The sequence below is a fragment of the Pangasianodon hypophthalmus genome, chromosome 21 (assembly GCF_027358585.1).
Source record: "Pangasianodon hypophthalmus isolate fPanHyp1 chromosome 21, fPanHyp1.pri, whole genome shotgun sequence".
NCBI lineage: Eukaryota > Metazoa > Chordata > Actinopteri > Siluriformes > Pangasiidae > Pangasianodon > Pangasianodon hypophthalmus.
The window spans coordinates 8652364-8680074 of record NC_069730.1 but is presented as its reverse complement, the minus strand read 5'-3'; the positions used below and the strand labels follow the sequence as shown (position 1 = coordinate 8680074).

The window sequence follows — 27711 nt, the reverse complement described above, 5'->3', positions numbered from 1 at the left end:
GGGGGTTTCCTAAAGGTAGTCCGGTTTCCTCTCCAAGTCCAAAGACATGCGTTGTAGGCTGATCAGCATTTCCAAATTGCCTGTAATGTGTGTGTTATTGTGTCCTGTGATGGGTTGGCACTCTGTCCAGGGTGTCCCCTGCCTTGTGCCCCGAGTTCCCTGGGATAGGCTCCAGGCTCCCCTGCGACCCTGTGTAGGATAAGCGGTATGGAAAATGGATGGAAGGATATCACCCTCAGTCTGCAAGTCTCTCTTAACGCTGTGCATTGTATGACACTGGATAGTAAACACAGGCTATCTGCATGACTACCGAAGAATTTTATGATTATTCAAATTGTGAAAACATAAGTTTGAAAATCATAAGTCAGAATATGACATTAGTGTATAGACTATCATATAACATTATTTTTTATAATATTTAGTATAATGGTATTATACTAATATAATATAATATAATATAATATAATATAATATAATATAATATAATATAATATAATATTTTCAATGGCATATGTAGACTCACAGACCGCTGACCTGAGGCAAAAAAAAAATTCTCCAAAAAGGTCCAATTTTTTTCTCTGAATTTCATCCTCAATAGTAAGCATTTTAAGAATTTAAGTACTAATTCTTGCAAACTTCACATACATTTACCCAGAGTGCAGCCATGTTGAATTGAAATGAACAAAGTCGTTGCACCAACCCTAACACACAACCTGCTTTCCCAACTTTGATGGATGAAAGTGAGTGTATTTAGCTTACTTATTATATGGACAAATGCATGTTTTTGCATCTTTCTACTTCAATTACAAAAATCTGATATTATTCTAAAGCCACAGCTTAAAAGTACATTTTGCAAGTTTGCAAGGACAGGCTAGACAGGCTAACAGGCTAAAAAAGGTAACTAGGTAACTAGTAGAGATGGGTGGATCAATAATATATGTTTATGGTGCAGGATAGGAACTACTTCGCCCTCTGCCTTCCCCGTATATACTATACACTGTATACACTCACCGTCCACTTTATTATGTACACCTGCACATTCATGCAGTTATCTAATCAGCCAGTCATGTGGCAGCAGAACAATGCATAAAATCATGCAGATACAGGTCAAGAGCTTCAGTTAGTGTTCACAACAAACATCAGAATGAGCAAAAAGTGTGATCTCTGTGATTTTAACTGTGGCACAGTTGTTGGTACCAGAGGGGCTGGTTTGAGTATTTCATAAACTGCTGATCTCCTGGGAATTTCACACAAAGCAGTCTCTAGAGTTTACACGCAATCGTGCAAAAACAATAAAAAAACATCCTGTGTACAGAGGCTCTGCAGGCTGAAACATCTTGTTGATGACAGAGATCAGAGAAGAATGACCAGACTGGTTTGAACTGACAGGAAGTCTGTAGTACCTCAAACAAGCAAAATTTACAACTGTGGTGAGCAGAAAAGCATCCTAGAATGCACAAAACATCAAACCTTGAGCTGAATGAGCTACAACAGCAGAAGACCACATTAGTTTCCACTCCTGTCAGCTAAGAACAAGAATCTGAGGCTATCATGGGCACAGACTCACCGAAATTGGACAGTTGAAGACAAAAGTGGAAAAAGACCAGGTGATTTTTCTAATCTTCAACTGTCCAATTTCAGTGCACACAGTTCTACTCTTATTTAGTCAGAAACTGTACACACTGATTCTATACACTTTCCTCTCTCTTACTCACTTTCATGCATTTATTGAAAAGATTAAAATAACAATTAAGCTCACTTAGATGCCTGTGCATCTGAGCAGAAAAGTGAAAACTAAAATTACATTGGTTTATGAAGAAGAAAAAAAAGACAGTTGGATTATGGAGCATATTTGCAAGCAAAGCTATAACATGAAAATCATTGTTGAAGTCATTTACTAAAACAAACAGTATAATGATTTCTAGCTCTTGGAACAGCAAGCTAGCATTCTTGGTACCTCATATTAACCAACTTTTCTGGGTGGTTTTTTTATATGCCAATTTAAAGTTGTCCTTTATCACTTTGGTCATGCACAGATTTTGTAACCAAAGGCTCACTGTTTGAAACTGTACCGAACCTAACATCACTGTCAGCTGAACAAGAATACCATTGCAATAAATGATTGTGTGCAACAGTCATTAAATTGACATGCAAAGCTGTATAAGTCTTTGGACAGTCCTAATATTTGCTCAAGTTTCTATCTATGCTGTAGTCAATCAAGAGTCTACTCACGGGTTAGTTAGGTTCGACTTAAGTCTGAGCCACTAACTCGAGTTACCATCTCTGCAGCACCTACACCAATTAAAGCTTTTAAAAAATGACAACAACATTATGTTGTGTTTTTATTAAAAATATCTTTAATTTGGACATCAAAACACCCAGTTAAACCCTTGGAATACTTATATTATTTCCCATGAGTTACTTTAATCCAGTGTAACAGACACATAGTTCCTCAGTACAGAGGAACAGTGACAATATAAGTAATACAGTTTCACATTTGCATTTTGAAGCACTCACTGAATGTGAAAGTGTGGCATTTTCCTGTTGGGTTTAACTGATCTCAGTGTAGGAAGGAGAGAAAAGTTTGCATAATGCAGGATTCAGCTTGAATTCCATATCCATTCCTCCTTTCTACATGGTACGATACCCAATACTGTTGAATTAAATCACTAACTAATCAGTCAAGCAACCAAGCAAGTGGGCAATCAGTGGAATGATAGACAAGTGTGTGAATACCTACAGCATCACTTTAGGCTCTCTTCACACTACTGTCAGAAAAAAAACAGAATAGGATGGTGAACATGTGTGTGGAATCAGACTTGTGTGTCTATGCACAAGATTGACAAAAGGTTCAGTACTGGCCCTTCAGAAACAATTTTTAATGTGTAATGTGTATGTATAACGAAGTGGTACTGGTCATATTGTGTAGTGTGTGTGACTAAAAGGAAATGGTGCAGACCATGTGGAGGAGAAAGAGTCTCTGTAAATGTGTAAGAATGAGAGAGGTATTACCAATTCCAGTGAGGTATTAAGTCCAATACTTTACAAACTGTGTTGATTGTAGTGTATTTCAGGAGGGAAAAAAGGCACCAGCAGTGGCTCTGAGGACATAGGGGAGCTGGAGACTCCACTTGATCTTCAGGTATGCCCTGTCTATGCATTTGGGTGTGTAAATGTGTGTGTGAGTTTGTGTATGTGTGTGTGTCTATCTGCACTAATCTCTCATATCACCACTTTCTCCAGAGACCTGATGGGCAGGGTTATTGCTTTCAGGCCATTGCTGGGGCAACTGTTGCCACGGCTTAGGGCATGTCCAGTTGCCACTACAGCAGCATGGCAGTGTTCGTGGGGGCGGGGCAGGAAGACAGGGCAGGAGCGCGTGCGAGCATGACCTTTTTGCCACCCTGCATGACACATCAACTGGCTCACTGTGTCCAGTGGGGATACAGGGTGCGCATGCATGTGTGCTTGCTCATCACGCCGTTTCAGTGAATACCATGTGAGGAAGATGAAGAAGAAGCCCAGAAACTTGAGGCTGGCTGCCAAGCCAAAGTAGACAAACCGAAGTGACGTCACATCATACTCCCAACAGGATCCATGAACACCACAGTCCTGCTGCCAGAGCATACAGGTGGTGTCAATCACTGCGCCAAAATATATTGGAGTAGGGATATAGGCTGGAGAAAGACAGGAAATCCAAATATGATCATTTGTTTTATATTAAGGCATGGTCTTTCCATTTAAACCTATTGTAACCACTGATCTATTTTTTATCATTGGAATTTCAATGTTCAGTTTCCAATCTTTGAAATCCAAGCTTTGACAGTACAAGAAAATTACTGTTTGTCAGTCCAGTAAGGTACCCAGATGTGAATTGTTACTTCATAGGTTTACAACATACTTGTTCGAAAAGATAACATCATACTCCAGGAGACAGTGTGTGTCAGCCTGGGAAAATTGCTGGATGTCTATGTGGAGAAATTCTGGCCAAAAATAATGAAAAAATCAGGTTTCTCTGTCAAAAATATACTGTGACATCTCTATGATAAGAAAACCTAAATATACTTTACCAAAACTATTTCTATTTAGGCTACTTTCTAACCTTGCCTTGCCTGTCTGCCTATAAACATAACATCATGACAAGAGCCAGTTATCAAACAGTGGTAAATTTGACCATGTGAAGGGTTTTCCCAGGCTGTCACACAGACAGTTTACAGGTTAGCTTTTATGAGAACTGTCTATATGCTTTAAATTTGAAATGTATTTCTGTCATACCGAGTGTTCTAAGAAGAACAAACTGCATTCCCAAAGCAAATGGTCTCTCCTGCTCTTCCACAGACCTACATGGAGACAAAGAACTGTAAACGTAAATACTATTTTTCATTTTCTGAAGTTTGTACACTTATAACAATTACTGTTATGCCTACTGGAAATATTATGCCTACTAGGCATTGAAACAAATATATTTAAACTGTGATATCAAAAAACATTTTCTGTTGAAAAATTGCCATCAACTTAGAGAGACAGACAGAGAGAGGTGAGAGAGAAACACACCTCAGAGTGACTATGATGGCTGAAGGCTGTGCACAGGCAGTTATCAGGGTGACAATGAAGAGGAAGATGAGGAAGGTTATGAGCGTTCCACAGGTGCGCTCACACTTGCCGGCGAGCGCATAGCCATTCTCGTTCAGATACGTTTTCACAATGACCACTTGCAACTCGTGATTCCCTCCAGATGGAGTGATTACCTGTCTGCTTTGTACACAAGCACAGTCTGAATAATTCCTGATCTGGAAAAAACCATACATAACACACATATGCACACAATGTAGATGCAGAGAAAAGAGAAATAGGTTTCAGATATCTTTAATACAATTAGAGAAGTTCACTCAGTTTTGAGCTGAAATTCTGTATAGCTAAATGAGACATTGAGTTCTGCACTATTCAGTTCCACAGTGAAAAGTCATTCACTTTGGATTTTGATTCAGTAATAACTTTGCATAATTTGAACATTAAAGTTATAGTGAAATAAGACAACTACTACATTCCAGGGTTTAAAGCGTTTCCGTAATATTGACTACAGAAACACTCATTCAGTTAAGAAAAACATGACTTGGTAAAGTTGTTTGATTTGAAGGGTTAATATGAGTTCACTTGCTCTGCAAAATTCAACACTCATTTAGAGAGACAGATTATGTGCCCTCACTCCTGAGCTGTCATTGGAGACACCACTGCAGCCAGCCAGACAGGGGTTAAAGTACGTAATTCCATCAGAACCACACACTGGAGCATACTCATGGATCCGGCAACCACAGTTAACATTGCAGCCCCCTGTTAGGTTCCGATGGGACAGAGTCAATGTGGGCCTGCAAAGAGAGACAAAAAAAGAGATCAAGCCTTAACACTGGGACATTTTGAAGACACTAATTTAGCATATGCTGAAATAGAACTAAGAGAAACAGAGTTATTTGTAAAGCTCAAGAAGCATGCAATGGGATCTGAAAAGCCTTGACATTCCCAAGTTGGTTATTGTGCCCTCTCTCAACAAACCCACAAGGTAGTTTGTGTTTTAATTTTGGATCTTTAAAAGTTCTCATTTTCTCATGGATTTGGACTGTACCTGTGTATATTTGTGGCACAGATACACAATCCACAATCCACTATCACTATGTCACTGATTTCAAGAAAATAGAAGAAAGCTGTTCTGTTGTGATGAGGCCTCCACCTCATTTGTGGGATTTGTGCCCATTTAGCCACAAGAACATTAGTGAACTTTGGAACTGATGCTGGGCAAGGAGGCCTGACACACAGTCAGCGTTCCAGTTCATCCCAAACGTGTTCAGTGGGGTTGAGGTCAGGGCTCTGTGCAGCCCCCTCAAGTTCTTCCACATCAACCTTGACAAACCATGTCTATATGGACCTCGCTTTCTGCACATGTGCATTGTCATGCTGGAACAGGTTTGGGTATCTTAGTTAAATTTTTAATGCTACAGCATACAAAGACATTCTAGACAATTCTGTGCTTCCAACTCTGTGGCAACAGTTTGGGGAAGGCCTACATATGGGTGTGATGGTCATGTGTGCACATACATTTGGCCATATAGTACATCAGGTAAAATAGAGATAAGAGATATAAGAGCAGAGCAAGTAGAAGATATAACTTGTAAGGCCAACAAGAATATGTAATGAGATACTATATCAAAAGCAGCAGTCAGGTCCATCAGAACCAGTATTTTCACCAATGCACACGTAGCTGCAACAAACAAGTTATTTGTAAAATTGACAAGTGCTGTTTCAGTAGTATGGATTGACCTAAACCCAGAGACTCCTCAAACAGGTCAAACAGCACGTGCAAACAGCATGCACAGGTAGATTGCCCAGAAAGGGCCAATGGAGATGGGTCTGTAGTTACTGAGCTCCTTGGAGTCCCTGGCTTTTTAAGAACCTGAGTAATTGTAGCCAGTTTCAGGTTGGTGGGAACAGAGCCAGAGAAGCATTAAAAGAAAACTAAAGGAGTAGGCCAAGGGTTTTCAATCTTATCCACAAAGGGCTGCGGGTTGCAGGTTTTCATTACAGCCAAATTGGAGGCACACTTGATAGGTGATTGGAGGCTAAGGTGAACTGATTAAACAAGTGAAATTAGGTGTCGCTTTTGTTTGGTTGGAATGAAAGTCTGCAGCCACACCAGCCCTTTGTGGATTTGATTGAAGACCACTGGAGAAGGCACTGGATCCAGATGGCAAGTGGTAGCTCAGGATGCCTTGATCAGCTTTGTAACAGAACTCTCTCTCTAAAAGTAAAGAAATGCCCATTAAACAGAGAGAGAGGTGAAAGAGGCTTGTTTGCAAGGATGGAAGATTGCTGAAACTGCAGATAGATATTTTGTCATTTAAAAAAATCAGAAATCTTACTGATGACAGTGGTGTAGTAGTCAGTCTTGTCTTTCTTATGTGGCTCATTTTACTGCAGAACATGATCATTGTAGGCAGGCTCGTCTACCTATTGAGGTGTTCCATTTGGCAACTATTAGTTTTCATAGCAGTGCTCAGGAGTAAACCAAGGGGCAGTATGAGTCAAAGTGAAATTACATATTCTGAGGGGAGCAAGCTGATTTATGGTAGTAGAAAGAATATTATTGTAGCAACTGACCAGGGTGATTGGGGATGAAGTGGTAGTCTCAGGGACTGTAAACCATTCAAGTGTTCATTAAAGGTTGAAGGTTAATGTTTAAGTTTCTGAAAGGTTCTGATATAACTCAACTAAAAACCCACCTTTTCTGACCACCCAATAACAACGTCTTATTGTTGCCCTCTACATTTTAGTCTGCAATCTGATCTATGTCTATAAAAACAATAAAGATAATAAACTAATAAAAATGTCTTCTCTGTTTTTTTTATTACTGTTTTATTCTTTCACCTTTAAACTTAATATTTTTTACTATAAACAATTATCACATGGTTTTATGTCCTATATGTACAGTGTCCTTGGGTACCCTGAAAGGCACTCTAGAGTATTATTATTATTATTATTATTATTATTATTATTACTATGATGAAGTAGTTTTATGTGTTAGATTTCTGTGTGAAAGAGAAGGAAGGAATCAAAAATTACAACCCTTATGACACCATTAGATACCATGATCAATGCCAGAGGTGAACTGAGCACACAATATCCAAAATGTGACTGGGAAAATTTACATCCTGAGCAACTTCAAAGCAATGGAGGAGATTCTTCTCCCAATAAATAGAATTTGATGTGCACTATGACTGTATCTGTTGCAGGAGTGTCACTTGCATATATTTGCAACTAGGCACAATGAAGCTTGCAGTCAAGCTTGCAGTTAGTTATCGCACCCCATGTTTTATCACACCCCATGTGCTACCTAGTAAGTTTGAGTGATTCTCATCCTTTGAGTACAGCATGAAGAGCAATAAAAAACTATATTGGTACCTTGAGCGATTCTTTTACAAAGCAGTGAACAATATCAGCAGCCTGACTAGTTTTTATGCTTGACTGAAAGCAATGTCAGAACTGATTTAATTCTCAATAGAGAAGAGTATAATTACTTTGAGTGAGTTCATCCTCAATAATGTATAATATCAGCACAATTTAAGACAGCTGTCTGCTACACTCTGGGCAGGAGCACTATCACAACATGTTACAAATAATTGTGGCGACTGGATATACAGTCTTCACTAATTCAGAAGAATCTGCCCTGGCCGTCTGGAAAATAAGAATATTGAAAGGAAGGTTATGTATGTAATCATGATTCTACGACTGAGTGGAGGACTACCAACCCTCACTATGGTTGAAGAGAACGCCCAGAGGATGACCTTGCAATAGCAGAGATCTATTTAAGATTTAACAGACTATCTATGTGGGGTCTCAGTCACAAGGTGATGACTTTGCTATTGAAACATGGCGAGGAAACTGCCCTTGTGGTCTGACACTTTTCTTTGAATTCTTTAAATGCCCCCATAAGAAAAGGCTCCACCTATCTAGTAGTAAACTGGTAAATCTGTATATACCCTGATCAGCCATAACATTAAAACCAATGACATGTAAAGTGAATAATATTGATTATGTCATTACAGTGGCATCTGTCAAGGAATGGGATATATTAGGCAGCAAGTAAACGGTCAGTTCTCAAAGTTGATGTGTTGGTAGCAGGAAAAATGGGCAAGCGTAAGGATCTGAGCAACTTTGACAAGAGCCAAGTTGTGATGGCTAAACCACTGGGTCTTAGCATCTCCAAAACGGCAGGTCAGGACAACTGGTGAACCAGCGACAGGGTCATGGGCGCCCAAGGCTCACTGATGAATGTGGGGAGCGAAGGCTAGCCTGTCTGGTCCAATCCCAAAGAAAAGCTACTGTAGCACAAATTGTTGAAAAGGTTAATGCTGGCTATGATTGAAAGGTGTCAGAACACACGGGCCCATGGGTCAGCCCTGACAGGGTCAGCCCTGTCCATCATTGAAAGCGCCTACAATGGGCACATGAGCATCCGAAATGGATCATGGAGCGATGGAAGAAAGTGGCCTGGTCTGATGAATCACATTTTCTTTCACATTATTTGGATGGCCAGATGTGTGTGCATCTGTGTGTACTACAGTGTGATGCTCTGGGCAATGCTCTGCTGGGAAACCTTGGGTCCTGGCATTCATGTGGATGTTACTTTGACAAGTAACACCTACCTAAACATTGCTGCAGGCCAAGGTACACCAGTACACCCCTTCTTGGCAATGGTATACCATAATGGAAGTGGCCTCTTTCATCAGGATAGTATGTCCTGCCACACTGCAGAAATTGTTCAGGAATGGTTTGAAGAACATGACAAAGAGTTCAAGCTGTTGATCTCCAAATTCCCCAGATCTCAATCCAATAGAGAATCTGTGGGATGTGCTGGACAAACAAGTCCGATCCATGGAGGCCCCACCGCACAACTTACAGAACTTAAAGGATCTGCTGCTAATGACTTGGTGCCAGATACCACAGCACACCTTCAGAGGTCTTGTGGAGTCCATGCCTCAACAGGTGGTTTTAATGTTATGGCTGATTGGTGTAGCATTAATGCATATATTCAAGTTATACATTTTGCTTATTTATGTGATTCAGAGAATACACATTCGAATTTGCGCTAAATCTGTTTGGACTAAATGTTTTATACAAACTCTATTAAAGTATGCTATTAAAGTACTTGTAACTCAGCCAGTATAAGGATGGGACAGATTTTGCTGGGCAGAGCTCAAATTTGTTTGATTTCAAGATCTCACCTAGGGCCCCATAGTGCTGGTTGTTCATACAACAATGTACAATGGCTGCCAACTTTGTCAAATTACAGTAAACTGAAAAGAAGGAAACACAACCTCTGCAGAAAACAATTTAAAAACTAACATTTTTCTTCAAATGTTAATGCACAGTTACTTTATATTTAATGAAAAATAATAAAAAAAGAAAAATTGGCATGTGCAAATGTTTGGATACTCTTCTAGTTGTAAAGTCTAAGAACTTAATTAACTCATCAGGCCATAACTGACTCGTTAGGACTCATTAGGCAGGTCAAGAATAGTCATTAGTCATCATCTGCTGATGACAATTCCAGAGCCTAATAAATTCTCTGACTCTTCAAACCTTCTGCTAATACTAAAGAACCATGGGCTCCTCTAAGCAGCTGACTGAGGATCTGAAATGAATCTAACTGATGCCTACAAAGCAGGGAAAGGCTATAAAAAAATCAAATCAACAAAATGTTTCCAGCTTGCAATTTCCACTGTCTGAAATGGCATTAAGTAATGTCAGTTATGGGAAACTGTGGGAGTTAAGGCAAAATCTGGAAGACCAAGAAAACTTCACACGTAGTTCTATCTGAGTAGTGGTGCACCATTCTACTGTTGCAGCATTGCTTGCACAAACATGATCTACATGGAAGTATCATCAGAAGGAAACTTTACCTGGGATCTCATCACAAAAGTTGATGTCTGAAGCAAAACTACATCCAGATAAGCTAGAGGCATTTTGGAAACATGTGCTCTGTGGACTGAATAATAAAAATTTGACCTCTCTGGCCATTATCACCAATGGTATGTTTGAAGAAAGAAAGGAGCAGCATTTGATTAAAAGAACACCATGCCACCTGTTAAGAATAGGATTATTACAAATTATATACAAATTAACATTTGCAGAATTTTTTTTTAAAAAATTGTTTGCTGGTGAGGATGTGTTGGTAATTTTCACTACAAAAATCAATAAAATGCAGTCGGGTATTTGGACTGTGACACAGTTTTCGTAATTTTGTTAACGTTTTGTTGCAGTGCAGAGACTCTTTCCCAGTTTTTGTCAGGATATTTATGAGAAATTAACAAAATAGGTTTATATTTGTGGAGGTAGAGACAAGAATACATTTTAACATTTGTAAGCCATGACAAGGGCAGGGATTTCCTTTTTTTTCCCCAAAGGATTGTGAATTGGCTGTCAAAAACACCAATAATAATGATACTGTCTGCAAACAAACAAGCTTCAAGTTTGGAGAACAAGGGGCAAAAACGCTGAGACTGCCAACGATGAATATTCCTACCCAGGTTATTATATATTCTTTTGTCAGAACATATGCTCTCCCATTTTCTTTTGAGTAGGATATGTAATATGGTCCAATAGAACTATACCACGCAGAAAAATATTTGAGTAATTGGTTGTAAGTATGTAATATTCTTACCCAGTAGTGTAGGGTATGTTGATTCCTCCTAGATTAATGCTCTCACAGCCAACAATGAAAAGTGTGGAGAAACAGAGCAGAGACACTCCACTACAGATCATGGCCAGTTTGGCTGACTCTCTTGCTCCCAACTTCAGCTTCTTAATAATATAACCTCCCAGCACTATCCCAACACCAGCACTTGGCACAATTACCAAACCTTAAAACGGGGAGGGGTTGGGGGGGGGGGGGTAGAAAAATAAACACGACAAGATAAAAACTTACAGCACAGACACAACACTGTGTGTGTGTATGTGTGTGTATGTGTGTGAGGTCAATCACCTGTGTAGATACTGGCACTGGATGCTGGAACCCCAAACTGAGATTCAATGAACTTAGGAATGAAAGTGATGAAGGCTGTAACGATGGCACACTCTGCTGTGTATGACAAACTCACAAACAAAAATGTCACATTGCTCAAGATACGCAAGGCTGCCTTGGGCAAATCTAGAGGGATAAATAAAGAGATAAAGAGACAGAAAAGAGGACAACAAGAAATAAATATTGAATTATAGAGAGATCATCGTAAAAAAAAAAATCAAAACTCAAACAACAAATGTCTTTGACCTATGACCTACTCTGATAATTAAAAACCTGATGTGAGACATCAGAACCATCCCTCAGTACATACTACCCTCTAGTGACAAAAAGAAACATCCAATACATACATATACAACACTTTACACAGCTCCGTCTGCTAGGTGCTGCTAGACACAGCACTGTCTGCTAGGTGCTAGAGGCTGAGGGTTTACCTTTGATGTCTTTTCCAAAGCCAATGGAGGAAGAGACGGCTTGGCTCTTCTCCTTCATCACCTCATCATCACTTGCCAGGTCCCCCACACGCTTTTTCTTCCTGCTGCTCTTCTTGTGGCGAGGGGGAAGCTTCTTTGGAAAGGCAAACATGGGGAATATCACTAGCAGCATGGCCACAGCACAGAAAAGAAACCCACTCCACCTGAGACAAAGATATTGGGGAGTAGAGAAAGAGACAGCAAGGAAGATAGAGATAGGTCATAACAGTAGGAAGCCACTGGAGAAAGACAGAGAGACAGAGAGATCATGTTATGAATGAGAACCCATCACCACAGAAAGAAAGTAACAGAGAGATAGGTCTCAGGTTCTAAAACCCAGGCTTTACAATGACAGAGAGACAGTGACGTCAAGAAAGAGAGAAGAAATGCTATTTCTTTTCCCATACCTACATGCAAAGACGGTGCCAAATTGAAATGAAATAAAATGAAATAATGACATCTGCATTTAATTTTTCATGTAGGCATGCAACAGTAGTGTCAAAAAAAATAAAAATAAAAAAACATCAATTTGTCATTTCATTTGCTTTATCATAGGTATTTTGTCGTCATAATTAAAACTGAAACACTAACGGTAAAAAGAAAATCCAAAGTACATTTTGGCTTTTCCTTTTTCTTGATGAATTTTCATTTTCTGCAATATAATGAGTGCCAAAATGAAAATGCAATGCTCTCAGTGTTCACAGTGAATTGTACCAGTGCCATCTTACTAAATGTCAGCACTCTTGGAACCCCACTTGTCCAATCAAAGTAGTGGACCAGAACGAACTGTTGTGGCCATTTTAATTATGGCCACAAAATACTGATGAAAATTAAATGACAAAGTGATGATTTAGATTTTTTTTTTAATCTTTGACACTAATGTTGCACTCGTTATTTCATTTCATTTTGGCACCATCTTTGTGCACAGATATAGGAAAAGATATGGCAAATGGGCACTTTTGCAAGTTTTGCATTTCAAGTTTACCACGCATAGGTTAAATCCTACTAAGAAAAATGAGTATGTAAGATAGAGTGCATGTACAGTGCCCTCCAGAATTATTGGCATCCTTCATGAAAATGAGCAAAAATTAATATATATATATATATATATATATATATATATATATATATATATATATATATATATATATATATATATATAGCCGTGTTCAATGCTGTTCAGTGATTATTAATCTAAGTTATCAGTTAAAGTCAATTTAAGTCCAAAAGTTATATCAGTATTTATGTGGGGAAAGTTACTTGTATTCAGAGACATGTACATCAGTTTTCTGAGGGTTTTTTTTTTCAACAGACCACCACTTTTAAACGTAAGCACTTTCCTTTAAGCCCGAAAAAACTCAGGGGATAGAAAATTCTGATTGAGAAAGCAGATACTGATTTCTGAACTTTGCTGTCAGATGTAACACGATGTAATATAAAAGCAAGAGACATTTCTGTGTTGACTAGGAAGTATGTTTGGCTCATAATCTTGTTAAAAGCTCTATCTATGGCCAAGTCTGAACGTCCTGGCAGAGGCAACAATGACTTCAAGAGCCCCTGAACCACCAGCAAGAAAACAGCCCCAAAGCATTAATGATCCACTGCCATATTTTATAAGGTATTTATTTAGACCCCCTTTGATTGCCAACCATGCTGATGGTGTGCTTATGGGTGCAATTCCTGTCCAATTTCCTACTCTTTCAGCCATGTGAAACTTTTTGTTATGTCCCTAATTGTGCTTAATGCTATATTTAACTGCTTATGTTTTTTTTCTATATCCATTACCTGGTTTGTGCAGGTTTGTCAACACAAATAGTACATCGACATTAATAGTAGTTTAATGAGAATGTATTTTTGTTCGAAAAAACATAAACAGTTTCTCCTACTTGATTGGAAAATTTTAATTATTGAATGTACTGTTTATACAATCATTTTTGCTCATTTTAATGAAGTCTGCCAATAATTCCAGAGGGCACTGTACGACTAGTCATTTGTTGTTTAGTGGTTTATTTGTGCAGGTGAGAACACAGTAACCGCACTCAGGTGTGGACCAAAACAACCGGTCCAAGACCATCTCAGTGAGCTGATCTCAATATGGTGCCAGTCGAACTCTAACACGGTTCGATTGCAGTGAAAATGTAATTCGATTCTGAATCAACCAAATACTGGAAGTGAACTAAACATGCCGTGTGTTTTGATGACATTTTTCTCTAGATATGAGCTGTTAAAAGGAGCCGCAAGGCTCAAACTAACACAAAGTACAGAGCTAAGTGCTGAAGAAATGAGTGTTTTGGACATCTGGACTGCCGAACAAAAATAGAAAATAAACATTGGATGTGATGCACATAATGTTTTACACTAGACATGTCTGTAATAATCTAGTAAATATTGAGTGCGGTTCCGTGTTCTCAGTGCTCATGTGATTTTTATGATTTCTACATGTGCTTGGCAAAGGTTTGTTTCGTTTTTTCTGTTGTTGTATTTCTCGTTTAATTATGTGCACTAAGAAAACAAACCAAAGAGCAAAAAAACCCCAAAACTGTTAATTTAGCTCTGATTCAGATTCAGCAACCAGACTAACAGGTGTGAATGTGCCTTAAGAGAGTCCATGTGTGCCTCTCACCAGTTTCCTACAAAACGTGGGTCATTCTGGTCAACGTTCACAGCAGTGTTTGGGTCCACGTAAAACCCAATCAGAACTCCACCCAGCAGGTAGCCAGCAGCTGGACCTAGAGCTCCCATTACATACATGATTGCTTACACACCCAGACATACCCATACGCGCACACACACACACACACACACACACACACACATTTATTCTACTACATTGCTGATACTTCCCTTTGCAATGTCAGAAGAATAACTGCTGTACTTATTAATATGACTGGTCAATGTTGTAAGTGATTTCTTGATTTTACTATTTTACTATATTACACTGGATTTTCAGTTTAAATTCCACTGCAAATTGAAACAAAAGACTTCTTAGTATTACTATGTACTATATGATTTGCCAAAAGGCATCAGTGCACCTTATGTTCTTGTTGACAGAGAGTTAAAGTTGCAAGTATGTAATCCAGTTTGCAACAAATAAACAAAGATCAAGATGTCAATTCCAAATACCACAATCATGCTTAAAATAAAGCACTCAATAGTGTGGACATTTTCTTTTCATCAGCAACATTTCCTGATCAGTGATATACATGATCAGATGCAAAAGTGATTCCGCATTCCATCATTAATTTCAGCAAATCATAACCCATATTAAAGGAAATCAAAAAGGAATTCAGCAAACAAAAACAGTTAAGACAGCTCCGTGTTACTCACCCAAGTAAAGCGAAGCATTCTCCTTTTTCACATTATCATCCAGGTAGGTGGGTCCAAGGGTATAAATGGGTGTGGACCCCATGCCAATCAGAATCTGAGCGCAAATAAACAGTGCCACATACAAAGCATGCTCACTGTCTTCTTGGTCCCGTGGACACGCCTCCAGTCCCTCCCTCCTACTGCTATTGGTAATGGTGCAGAGCCCCTCCCCCCGTCCTGTAGTGTTCAGCTGCTCCAGCTGATAAGGTGGAGAGATGAAGTGAGGGAGGGAAAAAAGTGCAGCGCCCACAGCAATGACCATTCCCCCTATGGCAAGCCAGCGTGGTCTCCGACCCCGTCCACCAAAGTAGCTGATGAAGACAACAATGAGGAGACTGCCTATGTCAAAACAGCTGACCAGCAGACCAGATTCTGAACTACGCAGACTGTAGCGCTTTTCTGTAATAAACACAGAAACACACACATTTCAGTAATTATCTGACACAGCTCTGAACCCCACTGCAGTGTAAGGGTGTCCAAAACAATCTGCAAAGTGCCAGTGTGGCTGCAGATTTTCATTCTAACCTGCGAATCACTGCCCTGCACATTGTGAAGGTTTTCCTACCCTACACTCTACTGCAAATTTGACGTAGGAATGTGCATGAGTATTAGAATACTTGGTTAACCATTTGAGGCACCAGCATTTGAATACTATCCTGAAATCACTATGTAAAGTGGGGTCCTTAAGTTTTCGGACAGTAACACAGTTTTCGTAATTTTGCCTCTGTACACCACCACAATGGATTTGAAATGAGGCAATCAATATGTGATTGAAGTGTAGACTTTCACCTTTTATTCAAGGGGTTTAACAAAAATACTGCATTAACTGTTTAGGAATTACAGCCATTTTTTACATAGTCCCTCCATTTTCACAGGCTCAAAACTAACTGGACATTTGACTGATAAGCAGTTTCATGGCCAGATGTGGCCTTTGTTTTTTCAGTCTAATGATGGCCTCCTTCACTTGCATCGACACCTCTTTGGACTGCATATTGAGAGTTCCCATGAACAGCTATCAAATGCAAATCCAATACGTGGAATCAACTCTAGACCTTTTATCTCCTTAATGTTATCTCCTTTGCCACGAAATAACGAGAAATCAGACCAACCCTAGCCATGAAACTGCTTATCAGTCAATCGTCCAATTACTTTTGAGCCTGTGAAAATGGAGGGACCATGTAAAAAATGGCTGTAATTCCTAAACAGTTAATGCAATATTTTTGTTAAACTCCTTGAATTAAAGCTGAAAGACACACTTGATTACACTTCAATCACATTTTGATTGCTTCATTTGTTGTTGTGGTGTACAGAGTTTACAAAATTGGACCCAAAAATCTGAAAAAAATTGGACCCAATTGTAGGTATTCATTATTCCCTACATCTACATGAAGTCAGTGGGCAAATGTGAAAAAGAAAAGACCAGTCTGGCAATATTTTGATGCATAGAGCAGCTCTGTCATGGTGTGGGAGTTAGAGATCGGTTTCACTTTCATGTGTTTGAGAATGGGCAGCCACATATGAACATCAATGGACACAAATCAGATACCGCAGGTTTGTAGAGCCCATTTTATAATAGAAACAACTCTGCCAGCATGGCACATCTAAATCTCTTTTCATTTTGGGCCGTCTGCTGCTCCTGTGTGGCAGATTTTTTGTTCATTGCTTTGGTTTGGTAAACATATCATAAAAATATCTGTAGTGGTCTTAAGATTATTACAGACATGTATTCATACTGTGATCATATAAAATTTGTCAATACAAGATTTTGAATCATCCTGCCCAGGAGTATTTAAGTGGCTGAAGCCTCTTAAACTCTTCGGCAGTAATAACCTTCAGAAAGATTAAATTTTAACCAATACCACAATGTGTGCTTCTAAAGGCTGAAATATATTCAGCTGCATATGGCCTCTGCACCTTCTGGGGCCCACCTTCAAGGCCTGAACAACATTTGACACACTTAAGGACAAAAATACCCACAGTTTAGAAATGAATAACTTGCAGCATGTCCATGCTCTTCTTATAACATATCTGAAAGTGAAGTTATTTCCATCATTAGTCCATTTAAAATTAACACCAGTTAAGCCATTCTATTAAAATAGCCTTATACTCAAATTTTAATAATAATAACACATTTAATTAACTAGAATTCTAAACATTTTGGCTTTTGTTTATAAGGCCCCTTGACATGGGAAGCGGTAGCTCAGTGGTTAAAATGTTGGACTTCTGATTGGAAGGTTGAGAGTTCAAATCCCAGCACCACCACGCTGCCACTGCTGGGCCCTTGAGCAAGGCCCTTAAACCTCAACTGCTCAGTTGTATAAATGAGATAATTGTAAGTTGCTCTGGATAAGGGCGTCTGTCAAATGCCATAAACATCTCCTTGGTTTTACCCGACTGCTGAAGCCATGGTACAAGAGCTTACAAATCATGTACAGAGTCATTGTCAAAAGGTATCAATCAGATGAGGGGTACAAAAGAATTTCCAAAAAATTAGATCATTAGGAACACCGTGAAACCCATCACCAACAAGTGGATAAAACAGGGCACCACAGTGTCATTACCAAGAACAGGATGTTCCTCCAAAATTGATGAAAGGACAAGGCAAAAACTTATCAGCGAGGCTGCCAAAAGACCCACAGCACCATTAAAGGAACTGCAGGAATATCTGGCAACTACTGGTCACTCTCTGCATGTGACGTCAAACACTTTTATTATTCACATGTCAGGGCTCTGGGGTAGGGTTGCTAGACAGATGATCTTTCTCATGAAAAAACAAAAACATCCAAAATCACCCTAAACCATGTGGCAAAATATGTCATGGCCTGATGACACCAAGGTGGAACATTTTGGCTATAATTATAAAAGATATGTTTGGCACAGAAACAAGACAACTTATCACCGAAAAAAACACCACAGTGAAGAATACTGGTGGTAGCCTCATGCTATGCTATTTATACTATGCGGCTGCTTCTCTTCAGCTGGGACTAGGTTTCTAGTCAAGATAGAGGGAATCAGGGATGGCTCCAAATACCAATCTATTTTGGCACAAAACCTCTCTGTTAGACAGCTGAATATAAAGAAAAACTTCACCCTTTCTTTTTGCAAAGAAGGGTGAAATAAAATTGGCAAATCAAGAAGTGCTAAGTTGGTAGACTCTTACCCAAAAAGATGAGTGCTGAACTACAAGCAAAAGGTGCATTGCATATTGGTACATTGCCAAAGTTATAGTTATTTTAGCTGTCTACCATATTACATGAATTGAAATTAAATAATGACTGTGACTTGCAAAGTGCAGACGTTCAGCTTTAATTTGAGAGTATTTACATCCAAATCAGGTGAATAGTGTAGGAAATACAGCACATTTTTTAAGGGACCAAAGGTAATATGGACAAACACTTCCGCATTATATTCATGATGGTTCATTACAATTGTTGTTACAATATTTACAGTGTGGGTCTGCAAGAACCATTAAAGATAAATGTCCGTTTAAAAAAGGCCTTTCTAGCAAGCTGGAGAAATTCTTCACACTGTATGCTTCATCATAAATGCACAAATGTGAAGGTAATAAAATACCTGTTAACTGAATCGAACACCTAAGCTAATGTGAGCCCGCACAGTTCACAGCAAAGTAGCTTGTGCTGGTGCTAATGGAGTGTCTTCAGTTGAAACTGGATACTGCCCATGATATTAGTTTCTAGATACATACGCTAAATTATTACATGTAATTTTCTTTGACAATTTATCATGTCAGTCTGTCTTTTTTTTTTTTTTTTTTTAAAAAAACCACAATCACACAAATGCTGCAAAGGTAAATACTGTTAACACATTAGTCATGTTTTCAGCATGGAAAAGTATGTTTACTAATTTAATAATGATAATGATAATGATAATAATAATAATACGGTACAATTTTCTTGGTAGGTTATTACCCAGTGTCTTTCTTTCTCGGACTCTGGGCCATGGTGTTTGAATACTTTAGCTATTCCATTCAAAAAAGTCACGGCACTGTGCTTTTTGCCTGCTTTATCCAGCCCTCAGTGGTTGTGGTTCAACTAGCTGATCTGGTGTGAAATGTCTTCTACAGAACTTCCTAATGGGTGTAAATGGTGAAATAGTCACAACGTAGGTTTGCTCACCATAGTCTTCTGAGAGCACTCTTTACAGCTGTGGAAGCTTAAATCTGTTAAATTTTGAATACGATGTGGGACACAATCATTATATTTCTTTAGTTGTCTTTGACATATTCGGTCTTAAATGCATAACAGCAGGCACTCATTTTGATTGATTATGAGGGAATAAATAGTACTGATGAATGTAAACAATGCTACCGGAAACGTGAGAACTAAAATTTCAAAACTGAAATGTGTCATAGCCTTGAGTGCAAATAGCCCATTGGACAACTGGTTGTTGCTGTTCCATGGCCAGGTGTGTGTAATTCCCTCATTATATCACTTGCAAGTAAGCAAAGAAATGGTGTAAAGATGATAACAAGTGTGGCATTTGCATTTGGAATCTGTTGCTGTTAACAATATGAAGTCCAAAAAAAAAGTCCGGATTTGGATATACCCTTAGATTAAAGCAATATACAGTTGAGCTCAAAAGTTTACATCCCCCTTTCAGAATCTGCAAAATGTTAATTATTTTACCAAAATAAGTGGGATCATACAAAATGCGTGTTATTGTTTATTTAGTGCTGACCTGAATAAGATATTTCACATAAAAGATGTTTAACATTTCACATAAAAGATGTCCCACAAATTCTTTGGTTTTCCAGCATTTTTTGTGTATTTGAACCCTTTCCAACAATGACTGTATGATTTTGAGATCCATCTTTTCACACTGAGGACAACTGAGGGACTCATATGCAACTAATACAGAAGGTTCAAACGCTGACAGATGCTCCAGAAGGAAAAACCATGCATTAAGAGCCAGGGGGTGAAAACTTTTGAACAGAATGGAGATGTGTACATTTTTCTTATTTTGCCTAAATATCGTATTTTTTCATTTAGTACTGCCCTTCAGAGGCTACAGAAGATAGTTACATGTTTTCCAGAAGACAAAATAAGTTAAATTTACCCTGATCTTCAAATTCAAAAAGTTTTCACAGCTGTGGATCATTCAGGTAACAACACAGTATTAAGAATCAAGGGGATGTAAACTTTTGAACGGGGTCATTTTTATAAATTCAACTATTATTTTCTCTTGTGGACTATATGTAAACATCTTTTATGTGAAATATCTTATTCAGGTCAGCACTAAATAAACAATAACACGCATTTTGTATGATCCCTCTTATTTTGGTAAAATAATAAACATTTTGCAGACTCTGAAAGGGGGATATAAACTTTTGAGCTCAACTGTATCTGTGTACCATCTGCATTTTGTGTTGTATTCATTATCTAATTTCAACTGCAACATACTGTAATGGAGAGGTGAAATAACACTAACTTTGTCTATTACTACATCTATGACTACATCTATTATTACTACATTACAATAGTCCAATTTGGAGGTTATAAAACCATGTACTAGCTTCTCAGCATCATGTTGTGAGAAAATATTTCTTATGTTTCTCATATAATAATATGCAATTTCACAAAAGCTATTTATAGTAGAATCAAATAGTAAACAGACATCAAGGTCCTTAACTGTAGCTGTTGGATTGACAGAACAATAACGATAGTAAACTGGTGGACTTATCATGAGCAGACTTAATACTCAAGAACAATACTTCAGTTTTATCAGGATTTAGGAGAAGAAAGTTTCTAGTTATCCATGCTTGTATCCATGTTGTATATCTGTGCCGATGAATCTGTCTGAACTTAAAAATACACCAATCAGCCATGGCAGATCTTCTGGGGTATTCCCGGTATGCAGTGGTTAGCCCAAGGCTCACTGATGCGTGTGGGGAGTGAAGGCTAGTCCGTCTGGTCTGATCCCATAGAAGAGCTACTGCAGCACAAATTGCTGAAAAAGTTCATGCTGGCTATGACAGAAACGTGTCAGCGGCTTGTTGCGTATGGGGCAGCGGTCAGAGTACCCATGCTGACCCCTGTCCACTGCAGAAAGCACCTACACATGCACATGAGCATCAGAACTGGACCAAGGAACAATGGAAGAAGGTGGCCTGGTCTGATGAATCACGTTTTCTTTTACATCATGTCAACGGCTGGGTGCGTGTGCATCTCTTACCTGGGGAAGAGATGGCACCAGGATGCACTATGGGAAGAAGACAAGCTGGTGGAGGAAGTGTGGTGCTCTGGGCAATGTTCTGCTGGGAAACCTTGGGTTCTGGCATTCATGTGGATGTTACTTTGACACATACCACCTACCTAAACATTGTTGCAGACCAAGTACACCCCTTCATAGCAACGGTATTCCCTAATGGCAGCGGCCTCTTGCAGCAGGGTAATGTTTGACATGAACATTATCAGAAGCTCTTGTAAATGTAAATTTACACACTAACATGGACACAGAACAACTGCACTTTTACTGCAGTATTAAAATACACAGCAAAATATACTGCAAAAAACACTGCAGTATATGTGCAGCAAAATTCATGCAATACAAATACAGTACTACTGAATGACAGGAGTGCAGTAAAATGGACGCAGTACTACTGCAGTACAAGTGCAGCAAATTGTACAACACAGTACAGCTACAATATTATTGCAGTAAATGTGCATGAAAATGGATGCAGTATAAATGCAGTATTACTGCAGTAGTATTACAGCTTTTATATTGCAGTTGTACTGCATCCATTTTACCGCACATGTACTGCAATGTTTAAACTGCATGTTTTTCAAGAAAGATTGAAATTTCTTGGAATAGAAGTAAAGACGTGCTGACTCATTAAGCCTTAATAAAGCACATTCAAATAAAACAGCCAGAGCATGTCAAAATGTTTAATACATTATATGGCCAAAAGTATGTGGACACCTGCCCATCACAGCCATATGTGGGCCGAGCCCAAACCAGGTGCAGAATGACAATACCCCTGTGCACAAAGCGAGGTCCATAAAGACATGGTTTGCCAAGGTTGATATGTTCCAAAATGTAGTGGAAAGCCTTCCCTGAAGAGTGGTTATTATAACAGCAAATGGGGGACCAATTCTGGAATGGGATGTTGAGCAAGCACATATGGGTGTAATGGTCAGATGTCCACATAATGCATGTTCTCTCATATGTTCTGACCATGGGGGTGTCATGTCATGCCCCTAATGTAAATGAGTGTGCAAATGTGTGTGTATGCATTAGGGTTGTTACAGTGTCATGGTTGACAAAATACTGATTAAAATGCACTTCTTTCTATTGCCAACTACCCATTCATGTTTTACCACATGAAATTCCTTACTCCACCAGGGTGCTCCCTGGACCCATCTCTGACTAGGATAGAGCAGGTGCTGAGGATGAAATAATAAAAACAATAATAAAGATAACTGTTGCTTCAGACTCAGCTGCTGTAATACTGAAGGGCTTTCATAGGGACTGCATACATTTGCATTCATACCTTTTGCATTAAGAAACCATGAAGGTACAATTACAAGCACATGTAGAGAACTGAAAAGAAAAGGATCAAAGAGATCTAGTGCCATAAACATCTTAATACTGTTCATATTTTAGTTTCTCTTTACTGGTGTTCGCTATAGTTTGGCTTGTCACAGTAATTTGCAGAACTATTGCTTCATCATGCCAGGCTTTTGGTTAAACTGAGCCATGGTGCCAGTTGCTTTTGTCTTTTTCCTGACTGTAGGCTATATGCACATTAGTTCATGTGCTAGTAGCCTATTTTATAGCAAATAAGCAGACTAATAGTAGCAAATAAAATATCCACTAATGAATATATAAACAAGACACAGATAAGCTGTGCTTGATTAAATTACCTCTTGAAGGCTTTTGCTTTTTACCATTACAAATAAAAGAGTTTGTATATGGAGAAATTATATCACCTTAGTTATTACTGCTACACAATAAATTTGTTTGTGCACCGGACTGAGGAGCCTAATCCAAAAGACTGTCAGATATCAGCATTAGGGAACTTCAAACTGTTCAAAACAGTCTGAGCATTAAGGTATAACAAGCAGTAATCATTAAATGTGATATACAGGGATATGTGTGATACTAGGGAAGCTAATTAGTGCAGAAAAAAGGGAATGTATAAAGATAATGGGGTTAGATCCTTAGTGTCTCAAGTCTGCATTACTTTGATAACAGAATATCCATATGTTTTCAAACCTGAACATTTTCTAAATGTTCATGCTTTACCAGGTTAGGAAAAACCTTTGACTTCCAGGAAGCTTGATATCTAATGAGTGAGTTTCTGCCGTCTCAGCGCTTTAGAGTGCAGTGAGATATCAATGCTAAGACCACAGCAGACTACATGAGAGCACGAAGGGACAGATGAAGAAATGAAAATTAAGGACAGAAGTTGGTGGCTGAGGCAGACAGGTGGAGTTTACAGAAGCAAAAGGTAACGGAAGGAGAAATGAGTGGCTCCTTCTGGGGCGTAGCACAGAATCCTGGCCCCTATGCAAAGACAGTGTGTGGGGGCCCCTTTCCCATCAGCCCATGATCCATGATCCATTATACTATTTATTGGTATCGATATTATTATTTTTCAAATATTAGCGAATAACTATACAAATATCACTCACTGGTAGAGTAATCTCTGGCAAATGACTGATGTAATATTTAAACCGACAGCATTAAAAAAGATGTATGGCATGTAAACGTATAGTATAATATAAAATGATATATTATTTCTATTCTATGTAAACAGAGCACCTCAGCCATCCCCTTAGAGATGAAAATGACAATATAACAATATTTAATTTGAACTGTGTGTTTTATTAACAGAGACATTATGTTTTGAAATGTTCCATAACATTTCAATCCTTTCAAACTATTTAACAGTACAAACACACTGTTTACATACTGTTTTCCATATTTGCTAACATTTTATCTCTAAAGTTTAGTCTCAAGCTCGAACGCTTCACGTGCTACTTCGAGTGACATAAGAACATTTAACACGCACATTTGTGCTCACCTGCTCGCTTTGGAAAGAAATTTGTGAGGAGTTGTTTTCCCTCACTTTGTTTCTTTTTCTTCTCCTCCCTCTCTTTTCTTTTCTGGTATCCCAATTTTTGTTTGGACATTGTGCGCGTCGCGACTCGAAAAATCACCGCACTCAGATGACTGCTTCACTAAGCTGACGCCACTCTCCCTCACAGCCAATCAGCGTTTGGAGTCGCTCCTGGACAACCAATCAAATCGTGCACACTGCGCGTATACTGCGCTCGTGGGAGGCAGGCGTGAGCCGGAGCTGGTCAAACAGGTGAGTAGCGCAGCCGCGGTATACGCGCAGTTTCACCACTGAAATAATAATAATTTCAGGATCTTCGAGGGCCCCTCACATACCACGGCCCTGTGTACTCAGCCACCCTTTCCCCCCACTTACGACGCCCCTGGTGGCTACTACATTGCCGTATTTTTGCTGAGGTTGTTTTCAAACAGATTATAAGTGAACTACAGACAAAAGGACAATGAACACCCAAGTGTAAGTGTAAATATCTGTGTAAATATGTGTATTCTGACCTTTAAAAACATGTTCATGTCAATGGTGTAGGTTTTCTGATACCTCGATGTAATGAATTTTTTAAATCATTCAATAAAGTTTGATTTAAATTGCAAGAGACATAAAGCAAGGAATAGAAGGGAAGTTAAAGAAAGGAGAGAGGGTGTAAACACACTCTTTACCTATAGTGGTGATGACGCTGCTGAGGTAGCCGGACACCATGAGCGACTGGATGAACGTGAGGTAACACATGTAAAACAAGAAGCAGCGCGAGTCGGAGAAGAGCACGCGCAGGTAGCGCCTGAGGGACACGCGGGCCAGCTGTGAGGGCAGCAGCGCTGCGATACGGCGCCTCCTCCCCGCCGCACCGGCCGCCTCCGCGCTGCCCGAGTTAGGAGACTCCTCGGTTTTGGAGAGGGAGCTGCCATCCGCCGCTGAGGCGAATGTTTTATCTTCTTGAGGGGGATTTTCAGGCCTATCTGTCTCCAAAACTTGTCTTTCGTTGAGCGTAGGGAGGCTTTTCGACTTCTGCGCCTGGACAGAGTCCTCACACACACAAGGCGAAGGTGTGACACAAGCGCTGGGATCCTCACGATCCCAGGAGGCCATTCTGAAGCAGGAGGGTGCGATTTTTAGGATTGTTTAGTGTGTTTCGGTAGCAGTTCCTCACGGCCAGATGCGGTTTGACCTCACTGAGAATATTCGCCATATAGCACTGTTTTTCTTCGGTAGCTTAGCATGGTGCAGTCGCCTGCGTTTGCTGTCGAGCCAGAACCCCGGGGTGGAAAGCAGCTGGTGAAGGACAGTGCTTTGGCAGCGATGCTGTCTTCCTCAGCAATAATCATTGTGGCCACAGACTAGCTATATTTAATAAATTCCTCAAACGTTTGCATTTCATATTAGCACAGGTTGCCACTATGGCACAGACTAATATAATAGCTTTAGATCTAGCCAGATGCCTTTATAGAGGCAAGAAAACTCAGATTATCCCAACACAAAGCATTCCCTCATCCAGGAGGCTATACTTCAAGCAAAGCAAAACGTAGAACTGATTAAACATGCATGTGACAGTTAACATCACATTCACCTCTCAGTGCCCAATAAACATAATCTAAAATCCTAACGGATGTGTTTAAAAGCAGGAGTACTGCAAGCCCACGGCGCAGCAGTTTAGCGCAGTTAGCATGCTTCCAGTGAGCTCACTGCAAACGTCCCGACAAAACAACACAAACGGCACCTCGTGCACTAGCGATGAACGTATTTTCTCCTCAGCACGCACGGATCCATTTTAAAATCGCATGATGAACAGTTTTATAGACACCAAAATAAAGAAGATGTGTCTTCTTGTGCTGTGTCCTTGGTAAGCAGGGGTCGCAGGAATTGCTGTTTACGGAGCATCGCTCGCGGGAGACGCGGACTCACTGCGGCGTTCAGTCAATTATGTGGAAAGCCATTGGTATCAAAACATATCGCTATGTCTACGTTAACACAAAGGTCCACTGGTCGATATGGTTCTAGCCAGGGTGATTTTTAATGACACTATTATTCATATCAAACGCATATCAATACAGTTTCCAGACTGTAGGCTAAAACTACCAGAAATAATTGTTTTAATTGTTATGAATCAATTCAGCAATTAACACCTTCAGGAGCAGGGGCAGGGGCAGGCTTGGAAAAAACCGACCTCGCTGTTTACTGCCCCAGCTCACTTTGTGTTTCAGTCCATTGCAAAATAGTAACATAATTTCATTTCATTCCAAATAGAACAAAATACAATAGAAGAAAAACAACCTGCAATATGCTAGCTCATCAACATGCGATATGCTAACTCATTTTTGTTAAAGCGTGAGGCACACATTAAAATTACCCAGCACCAGCAGATCCACTTTCAGGTTTCCACAACAATTAAATACTCTTTGATACTCAGGCCTGACCTCAAAGGAATAATAAATGCGTCTCCCATTTTCTCACTCACTCACACACACACAAGCAAATGCATTCATTTGGTGATATGTAAAAATTGTCCCCAGAGATTTCACACACAGATTCTAACTCAGGCGTTCTCAACCTGTTTTTGGCTAGTAACCCCGGGTTTTATGGGCACAAATCCCAACCCCCAGTCTTGTGATAGCAAATGGTACCAACAGTTAGTCAGGGTTTGTCAGTTAGTCAGGATCACAATACAGTATCTTGCAATCAGGAATGCACCATAAAAATATACTTATTTTTTATTTTAAATAACAGCTCTGCATGGTGCTAGGTCCTAGTGTAAAGGACATTTTGATTAATATGACAGCATGATGTGTATGTATAGGGGGGGTTAGCATGCTTGCCTTGCATCTCTTGGGTTAAGGGTCTGGTTAACGTCTCCGCCCTGCGTGTGTGGAGCTTGCATGTTCTCCCCTTGCTCTGGGGGTTTCCTCCATGTACTCTGGTTTTCTCCCCCAGTCCAAAGACATCCTCTAATTTGTCCATAGTGTGTGAATGGGTGTGTGACTGTGTGTGCAATTGTGCCCTGTGATGGGATAGGCTCCAGGCTCCCTGCAGCCCTGTGTAGGATAAGTGGTATGGAAAATGGATGGATAGATGACAGCATGATGGACATGATGCTGCTGCAGTCTGGTGTAAAATGGACTTAAAAGGAGCTCCAAATTGAATAAAGGCTAATGACATTTCAGTAATAATAATTTGAATGAAGGCTAAATAAATTTTAGTAGAGTTTTTTTTTT

The 27711-nt window shown here is 39.5% G+C and overlaps 1 protein-coding gene across 2 annotated transcripts; it reads right to left on the bottom strand.

Annotated features, from left to right (window-relative positions):
• Positions 1-562: 562 nt before the first annotated feature.
• Positions 563-26608, bottom strand: slco5a1a (solute carrier organic anion transporter family member 5A1a). Of its 2 annotated transcripts, none has more exons than XM_034314780.2 (10): positions 24455-24616; positions 15370-15807; positions 14666-14798; positions 12004-12206; positions 11534-11698; positions 11213-11411; positions 5207-5366; positions 4555-4790; positions 4276-4340; positions 563-3677 (listed from the first exon to the last, which is right to left on the bottom strand). In XM_034314780.2, the coding sequence occupies exons 1-10, from the start codon at positions 24561-24563 to the stop codon at positions 3223-3225; spliced, it is 2163 nt and encodes a 720-aa protein (XP_034170671.1). In that variant the 5' UTR covers positions 24564-24616; the 3' UTR covers positions 563-3222. The 2 variants fall into 2 exon arrangements, with proteins under 2 accessions (XP_034170671.1, XP_026796990.1); XM_026941189.3 differs by lacking the exon at positions 24455-24616 and adding an exon at positions 25165-26608 and having other exon boundaries at positions 565-3677.
• Positions 26609-27711: the final 1103 nt, after the last annotated feature.